At 55.0% G+C, this 9,314-nt stretch overlaps 1 protein-coding gene across 1 annotated transcript; it reads left to right on the top strand.

Annotated features, from left to right (window-relative positions):
* The first annotated feature begins 6,570 nt into the window (after positions 1 to 6,570).
* On the top strand, positions 6,571 to 8,403 carry LOC135816930 (uncharacterized). Its single transcript, XM_065330036.1, has one exon. It carries the CDS (start codon positions 6,571 to 6,573, stop codon positions 8,401 to 8,403), a length of 1,833 nt encoding a protein of 610 aa, XP_065186108.1.
* The last annotated feature ends 911 nt before the right edge of the window (positions 8,404 to 9,314 follow it).

Consider the following 9,314-nt stretch of genomic DNA (forward strand, 5'->3'; position numbering starts at 1 on the left):
TCGTCTGCGATGTCTGCCACATGAGTGAGTGCGCGGCGGTTGACCACCGCTTCCACTTCCACTAGAACAGTGTCGAGCTCACGTGGACCAAGAAATGCCAATACTTTCCGGAGGGGGGACTTCACTGCTCCGACTAGACGCTCGAAGAAGCCACCATGCCACGGCGCCGCTGGTGGGTTGAACAGCCAGACAACGCTGATCTTCGATGCTGCTGCCTTGAATGTTGTTGCATTATCGGACCGTATGCGAAGCGGAGTGCCTCGGCGAGCAACGAACCGGCGGTAGGCCAGCAGGAAAGCCTCGGTAGACAGACTGTCCACGGTCTCGAGATGCACAGCTCGGGTTGTGCCGCAGACAAACAGGGCTATCCATATCTTGCGGACTTGATCGGTGTCCTGAATCACTATCGGACCGGCGTAGTCGATCCCTGTCAGACCAAATGGCTTCTTGTGTACAACTCGGTCGGGTGGTAGCGGAGGACTGATTTCTGTGGCTGCAGCAGACTTGTAGCGTTTACACACCACACAGCGTTGGGTGATGCTACGCAATGCTCGGCGCGCACCCAGTACCCACACATCTTGTCGGAGCGTGGCCAACACGTTCTCCACACCACCGTGCATCTGTTGCACGTGCGCGAGTTCCATGAGTAGCGTTGTCACATGATGTTGTCCGAGGATGACAGGATGCTTAGTTTCGTATGGCAGCTCGCTGAGCTCCAGCCGACCACCTGCTCTGAGCACTCCTTTCTCGTCAATAAACGGCATTAATTGACTGATCTTGGAGCTGGCTGGCACTGGCTTGTTATCTCGGATAGCAGCGATCTCATCCGAGAACAGGTCTCGCTGGACGACTCGATACAATGCTGCTTCTGCGAGGGGTTTGAGCTCCGCCCGCGACTTGGAAGTATGTCTCCATTGCAGGATGCGGGTGATCACACCCTTGACTCTTGACCACTTTGAGAGGCGTTCCCACCACTTGACTGTCGGTTCGATGGACACAGCGTTGACGCGTTGCTCGGGGGTGGGCTTGTTGGTTGGTTCCCAGGTCTGCGCTGCTGGCCATGCTGCTGGGTTTATGATCCACTGTGGACCATGCAGCCACTCGCTGCTAGTTAGGCCATCTACCGTCGTGCCGCGGGAGACAAGATCTGCCGGGTTCATCTTGCCGGGGCAGTGGTTCCAGGTGACGCCCAGTTCCTTGGCGGTAAGTTGCACAGCCGTCACGCGGTTAGCGACGTATGTCTTCCACCGGTACGGGGGACTCGTTATCCATTGCAGTGTAGTCATGCTATCCGTCCAGCCATAGATGCCATCCACCGGCACACGCAGGGCATCCACGACGAACTTGATGTATCGAGACGCCAGACACACTGCTTGGAGTTCGAGGCGTGCGAGCGTGGGTGCAGCTGGAGGCACTACCTTGCTCTTTCCGAAGAGCAGACACGACGTGTTTTGTGTCACCAGGTAAATGCCGCATCCGTACCCCTTCTCCGAGGCGTCTGCGAAGACGTGAAGTGATACGTTGGAGTCGGGCTTACATCCGCTCCAGCGGCGCACTTTTACTGCGGGCAGGTTGGACAGCCCTCCCCACCATTGGGTACACTTCGCTGCGACGTCACTGGGGAGCGGCTGGTCCCATGTCCCGCCCAGCTTCCAGCTCGTCTGGAGCAGGATTTTGCCCGGCAGCACTGCAGGTGCTGCCAAGCCCATTGGATCGTACACTGACGCCACACAGTGAAGCAAATGACGCCGAGACCACTGTGAGTTGCTGCTATCGTCATGGTCACCAATAGAGGCTATTGCTAGGACATCATCCTCGGATTGCCATGAGACACCTAGCACCTTCTCGCCCGCTTCGGGGTTGCTAGCTATGCCATTGCCTCGCCAATTCCTTAGCTCCATGCCCGCGCTCTGCATAGCGGCAACACTGAGCTCCCTAAACTGTTCCGCTTGGCCGAGGTCCGGCACGCTGACCACTGTGTCGTCGACATAAAAGCTGTCACGTAGCAGCGCTAGCACGGTACGTTCCGCTTCTGAGGTAGCGTTTTCTATCAGGCCGTCCAGATGGTGCAGCAGTACTGCGTTGAGAATGAAGGGCGAGCAGTTGGCGCCGAATGGCAACTTGGTAAGCCGCCAGATACACATCTCGTCACCGCTATCCTTAGGCCACACAAATCGCAGGTATGTCTGTCCTCCTCCCGGATACCGATCACAAAAAAGGCTTTCCTGATGTCGGCTTGGACAGCAAAGCGATACTCGCGGAACCTGAGCAGCAGCCTGACCAGATCTGGCAGGAGTGACGGTCCTGGATCGAGCAGGTTGTTCAGTGAGTCTTTGCCACGCATTGACGCCGACGCGTTGAACACTACTCGTGTCTTGGTTGTAGCAGCATTCTCTCTGAACACTGCTGCATGTGGCATATAGTAGCCTGGTTGGTTGGGATTAGGCTCCCTCTCGATTGCACCCAACTCGCCGTATTCGCGGAGTAGTACGTCATCATAGAGCTGTCGCTTCCCGTTGCCTTTGAGACGCTTGAGCAGGCTACTAGCTGTGGCCACTGTTTCACTGAGGTTTTCCGCAGGGCGCTTGTCAGACCGCCACAGCAGGCCGACTTGGTACTGAGTGCCAATTCTTTCGACCGGAAACTCTGGTCCGCGTGTAGGCGCACTGGGCGGCTGCTCCATCTGCCAGAGCCGTTCGATTTTCGTATCGATACAGGACACCACTACTGAGCTGGGTGGTGCAGGACGACGGTCTGGGCCTAGCAGGACCCACCCGATCTCGGTTTTCCATGCCACGTCACCATTGTGCACTGTCTTTTCCAGCAGAATGTCATTACTGAAATCGGCGCCAATGAGCAGGTGGACATCGCTGGGCGTTGCGTCCCTAGGCTGATCACTCAGCTTCACACCTCGTTCTTGCCACTGGTTGACGACCTCAGCCGTAACTGTTGGGAGAAACATGTTCATATCGTCCTTCTTCCATGCCACGATCGGGATTGGCTTGCTTGCGCCGGTCAGCGTCAGTTCCACACGCTCCAGCTGCTGAACTGCAGGCTCCGTGCCGAACGCTGTCACGGTGACCTGGTCGCATCCCACGTGCTTCGGCCTAATTGCTGTGGCCAGGGCCGACGAGATGAACGAGCCTGTGAGCCGGGGACAATGAAAACACGCACCTTGGCCCTCTTTAGCCCGCGCACCTCAGCCACCCCAGTCATGAGGTGGACTGCCGATGACGTAGCACAGCTACAGTCGTCCCTCTCTAATCCGGCACCTTTTGCTACGGCGTTTTCTGCTGGATTAACGAGGGTGCTGGATTAAGAAATCCTGCCCTCTGACCCGGCCCTACCCAATTGCATGCATGTGTCATACGGCAAAACGCAGGGTTTTTCCGTGTCGATCCAAGTATTTGGTGCACAACTTTATATTCTCAACTGTTCTCCAGGAATATACACAGTGATAAAGTGATAAAGTAAAACAGAGAACATGTTCACATGTACTCTTGCACACACACGCACACACACACACAGACCTGAAAATTGGCAGGACACTACTCCTTGCTAAAATAAGAAAGTATGGTTGACTGCTTAGCAGTTGTCTCCTGGACAACATTGACCCTCTTGAGAAGGCCACGCAAGCAGTCGACATCATGCAGGTCGAACGACGGATGTCCTTCGAAGGCAAAGAGTGCACCTAGTACCTGTACGGTACGCGATTTACGACTGCCGGATTATGAAATCAAACTACGTGCAGTTTGAGCGATTCGTTTAAAAAAAGTCACTGCCGGAGGCGGAATTCAAGTGCCGGATTACGATGTAGGAATTGAACGAAAAAAATCGGTTTCATCAGAAAGTGCGCCGGTTGGCAACGGTTCCGGATTAACAAGTGCCGGATTAGAGAGGGACGACTGTATATGTTTTGATGCTGTTTCCGGGCGGGTTCGCGACGTGCAGCAGAGTGTGGTGCTTGCCGTTGCACTGGGTGCACCGTGGCCGCGCCCGACAAATCTTTACCCAGTGACCTGGCTTCAGACAGTTGAGACACAAGTTCTGCGCGTGGCAGAACGACCTCCGCTCCGTGGCTGGCAGCTGGCTCAGGTGCTCCTCCGCCTCAGTCATGGCGATGCCGAAACTCTGCGTGCTGTGGTAGTCCGGCATGTCAGCTGGCTTGGGCCGCTCCTGCTTCTTCGATTTCACTCCGTGTGCATCTTGGTACGATGAGCCAGTCTTTTGAAACTCTTCGAGGGCAACCTCAAAGCAGTGCTGTTCCAGCAAGAACGCTTTCAGTTCCACGCCACTGGTTTCCAAGGTTACCTGCTTGACCAGGGCTTCCTGGAACTTATCCAGGTGCTCGACGATACTGCAGTCTAAGGAAGCTGTTTCTGCCTTGTCGTCGGTCCCGTCTCGCACGGTGCGCATGGACCACAACACTACTGCATGGGACACGCGGACAACGTATTGATGGAAACTCTCTTCCACGTTCTGGCTCAGGGCCATCAGCTGCCGCAACGCCTTCTCGGCGGTCAGTCCGTATGACTTCAGGATTTCCCGCTTGGCGTCGGTGTAGCTCCGGCAGCCGCGACAACTGCGCTCATACTTTGAGCCGGCGAGAGCCACGCGCAGCCGTATCAGCCACTCATCGCCGTCGTACTGGTTCTGGGTGGCGACGTCCTCGTACGATTCCAGATAGTTTATAATAGTTTGCTTGTCGTCGTACTTGGGAATTTTGATGGGCTTTGGTCGTGAGGCCGAGCGGGTCTCGCTTAAACGATCCCGGAATTCTGTCTCCCCACGATTCGTTTCCAGCTCCTGTATTTTCGCCGACAGCTCGGTCAGCTTGGTTTTCAGCGTTTCATCCTCCTTGCCAACACCCCTGGCTTCTGCCCTGCTATCTCTCTCTTTAGCGTCCTCCAGACGCTTTTCGACATAATCACGGAGTTCCGGTCCCTCTAGGCCGTACGCCTTTCCGTTGGCGATAAATGATGCTTCGAGTCTATCCATTCGCTCGACTTTCTGATGCTGACAATCCAGGCGTGGTCGCCAAAAATGTCGTGCACGTGCACGTGTCCCAGGTCGTCAGACTAACACACGGGTCGAGCGAGATCCCTCGTCACAAACAGTTTAGAAACACATGTCTTCGAACAAACAACAACTACCAAAACTCCATTGAAGCATCAAAATCAAAGGAGAAAAAAAGAACCAAGAACGGAGAGCTGGGGACGCACGTACCCGGCCCCGTACCGGGCGCACAGCCAAGGAGGATGACACCGTAGCGTCCCCACGCTCGACTGGCAAAGAAAACAGCAAGCAAAGAAATCTGACAAGTGCGAGCGCAGTTTCAACTTCCAGCATTTAATTTTTGAATGACAAGCTGCAAGCGCGAAGCGAAACACGTGACCGAAAATAATGCATGATGTCATCAGTGCACACGCGCGGACATATGCAAAAACTAAAAGGTCAAAAGCGAGTGCTGCAAGAAACAGCACAAATAAATAATAGTTCGGATGGCGAAGAGCTAGAATTATAAAGGCAGATTCCTAATTATCGAAGAACAATACATATTGTAGAGTTCCAACGCGACTGCCGGGATATGCTGGCACCCACCAGACGGGTGGTTGCTGCCCCTGTCAGAGAAATAGAACGGAAACTGAGGCAGAGGAGCCACGTTGCAAACGGTGAAATGCGCAAGGTAAGAATATTCAAGCGGTGTCAAATTACGACGTAATGAGTAATAATGGGTAGACAAAGACAAACACTAACAAATGGAGAACGTTCCAACAGAAGCCGTGAGTGAGAAGAGAGGTGAGAGGATGAGAGCCCTTTCCTGATCGGATCCGCAACAACGGCCCTGCACCCCCTGCTGGCTCGAGTCGAGCGCCTTGAGGAGCGAATTTCAGCTCGCCAGGATTCGGACGGCCATGCTCAGGCGGCGGTCCCCTCAGTGGCAGATGTGGTCCAAACCGTGTCCAACACCGTCACCCATCACCCGCCGCAGGTCGACTCCGGCCCCATGGACATTTCCCTCATGCAACCCGCGCTGCCTCCGATCGCAGCGCCCATGGCGAACACTCGTGAGTCCAGCTCTATTGTTCCCACGGTCCCGCGTAAGTTGCTTGACAAAATCACACGCGGCGAATATATTGAGCTGGAGGATCTCCTCCCGGAGAATGTGGGCGCAGGGTCCGAGCCCTTGGAGCTCAGTACCGCCAACGGAGAGGGCCGGTGTGTGTCCCTCAATTTATGTGTGACTAAGAAGCGCTGTCGACTTCACTGCCTGGCTGGAAGCCTACACAATCTACATGGCCTGCGCACTGAAACATGTGCCATTCCGAGCACGGGAGCTGGTGACGTACCAGCACATTATCTGTACTGCCAACCAGCAGTTTGCGACCCCAGCTGTACTGGGGTATGACCGTGCCTTCCGTGCAGCGGTGGCAACAACCTCGGCTCGTTGGGACGCAATCGACCAAAGCCTCTGGAGCCTGAACCTGATCCGGGCACCCCGACCATCATGTCCGCGCTGCACAACGCACCACAGCCGTGACCGTTGCCCACAGTATTTGGCAGGGCCACATGCCTCAGCTGGCACCAACACCAGCCGTCCTACGCAGCCATTTCGGGCCGGGGCGGGCAGCACCCGCCAGATCTGCCTCAACTTCAACCGTGGCCGCCCATGCCAACACCAGCCCTGTGAACGCTTGCACGTCTGCTCAACCTGCGGCGACCAAGGTCATCCCGCCGCTCGCTGCACCCACGACGGTCGCCAGGGACCCCGCCAGACGGACAAGCCCGTCGCAGCGAAGTAGTCTCCCCACGCCTCTGTACATAGCCCGCCTAATGACTCTTTTGCCTCGTATTTCTAATCGTGTCCTCTCTGACTTTATCCTTAATGGCTTGCAACACAGGTTCCCCATTGGCCACTCTGGTGCTTCTGTATCTATCATCTCTGGCAACCTCCCAACTGCCATTGAACATGCTCAGTTTGTACAACAACAAATTGCTGACCGGGTCCGACGTGACGAATCGACCGGTCCTTTCGCTGTCCAGCCTTTCCACCCATTTGTATGCTCTCCGCTCAGCGTACTGCCCAAGAACGGGAAATTCCGCCTCATTCACCACCTGTCTTACCCTGACCGTATGTCTGTCAATGATGGAATAAACAAGGATTCGTTCCCCCTACATTATGTCACAGTGGACGATGCCATTGAGCTTCTGCAACGTCAAGGTACCGGTGCCTTGATGGCGAAGCTCGACATACGCAATGCATTTCGACTGGTCCCTGTCGCACCCACTGCATACCATTTGTTGGGTTTCCAGTGGCAGGGCCAATTCTACTATGACAAAGTACTGCCATTCGGGCTGAGGTCCGCACCCTACTTGTTTAACTGCATTGCGGACGCACTTTGCCAGATAAGCTGTGAACTGTTCCAGGTTCTCCACCTCCTGCACCTTCTGGACGACTTCTGGCTCTGTGGCCCTGCAAACTCAACGCTATGTGCGCAGCGTCTGAACGTAGTCCTCTCCGTATTCCGCTACCTGGGAGTTCCCATTGCCGACGAAAAGACAGTCGGCCCAACCTCCTGTCTCACCTTCCTGGGCATCGAACTGGACTCCGTCCAGAAAGTGGCTCGTCTTCCACAGGACAAGGTTGACGACATCCGCTCCAGACTATTGGCCTTTCGCCAACGCCAATCCTGCCGTCTACGGGAGCTTGAACAGCTGTTGGGGAAGCTGAACTTTGCCAGCCGCGTCATCACGCCGGGCCGTACATTCATGCGCCGACTGTATGATGCCACGCGCAACGTTTTCAAGCCCTACCACCGCATCCGTCTCTCTCCAGAATGTCATCTGGACCTTCTTTGGTGGTCTCACCTACTCGATGGCTGGAATGGCAAGTCATTCTTCCTCGATCTCCAGGAGACGCTGGCCAACGACATCCTGATAGAAACTGACGCATCTGGCGCCATTGGGCATGGCACAGTTTACGGCCCGCATTGGTTCGCCGACACCTGGTCACCACAACACACTCCGCTCTGCATTACGTTCAAGGAGCTGTATCCCATCTGCATTGCATGTGCTACGTGGGGCCACCAGTGGTGTCGCAAGCGTATCCGCTTCCATACCGACAACGAAGCTGTCGCCGCTGTTCTCAAGTCTGGCACCAGTCGCTGCCCTAATGTGATGTCACTCCTACGGCAGCTCTTCTTCATCTGCGCCAAGGGTAACTTTATGGTCACCGCCCGTCACAAACCTGGAACTACCAACATCCTTGCTGACGCTCTCTCCAGGCAAGATTTCAAGCGATTCCATTCGTGCCACCCTACCGCCGCTCACATGCCCACTCCCGTGCGTGCTCTTCCGTCCATTCCTGGGGAGACTTCGGCCGTGCCTTGCACTGCCGAGTGACGGAAGTCCACATGCAAACTGCCATGAAAGCTGGCAGCAACGGTCCTGGGTAAGCGCTGATCAGATAGACTGAGCCCACTTATTTTGGGTGCAAGAGCATAACCGAATGTCACCAATGTACCGACTGTACACTCAGTAACTCAAAATCACTCTACTATTGTCCACAATCTGTAGCACCCCCTCTACAGTTAACAGTGAATAGGAGGTTCTCTATTTGGGGAGTCAACCTTGCTTACCAGGCTCCTCATACGGCTCATTCAGCCTCTCACACTCAGACGGCTCACTCAGCCTCTCAATACGGCTCACTCAGCCTCCGCAGCCGGGCCCTGCCCGGCTGCCTCCATACGGCTCACTCAGCCTCCGCAGCAGGGCCCTGCCCAGCTGCCATACACACACATTCACACAGCTCTAAACTGTCACTCACTCGGAGCCTGGCAAAGCAATTGACAAACCCTCCTATTCCCCAAACTGGTTGCTCGTTGTGTGAGTGCGGCATGCAGATGCTTGTGTTAATAGTACATTCTACAAACACATAGCGCCAACAAACTGCTATGCCCTATGAGTGATGTCCATGGACTGTGTTGCTACTTCTACCCATGACGTGTTTGTATGACTCTTTGCTTCTAACAAAACATGTGGAGTGCCATACAAATCATGTGCTGAGCTGAGTCTGCTGAGGTCTGACGTACTGCTGCACGGCAATGGAAGGGAAGCGGAGTTGCCCTTACTGGCCATAGACCGGGACTTCTTTTTTACTCTCTTTCTCACTCCTGTGTGCAGCCGCACCATACGTGCCCCCACCCCTAACACACCTCAGTCACATGCACACCCACATACACACGCACACAGGAACAACAAACAGCCTCTGCGGGGACAGCAGCAACAGCAAGAAGAAAAACACTTGCAAAGCA

Source organism: Sycon ciliatum, chromosome 5 (assembly GCF_964019385.1).
Source record: "Sycon ciliatum chromosome 5, ocSycCili1.1, whole genome shotgun sequence".
NCBI classification, from domain to species: domain Eukaryota; kingdom Metazoa; phylum Porifera; class Calcarea; order Leucosolenida; family Sycettidae; genus Sycon; species Sycon ciliatum.

Bases quoted from the DNA above. Each gene is read 5' to 3' on its own strand.
- LOC135816930 (XM_065330036.1), top strand. From the start codon at position 6,571: ATGCCTCAGCTGGCACCAACACCAGCCGTCCTACGCAGCCATTTCGGG.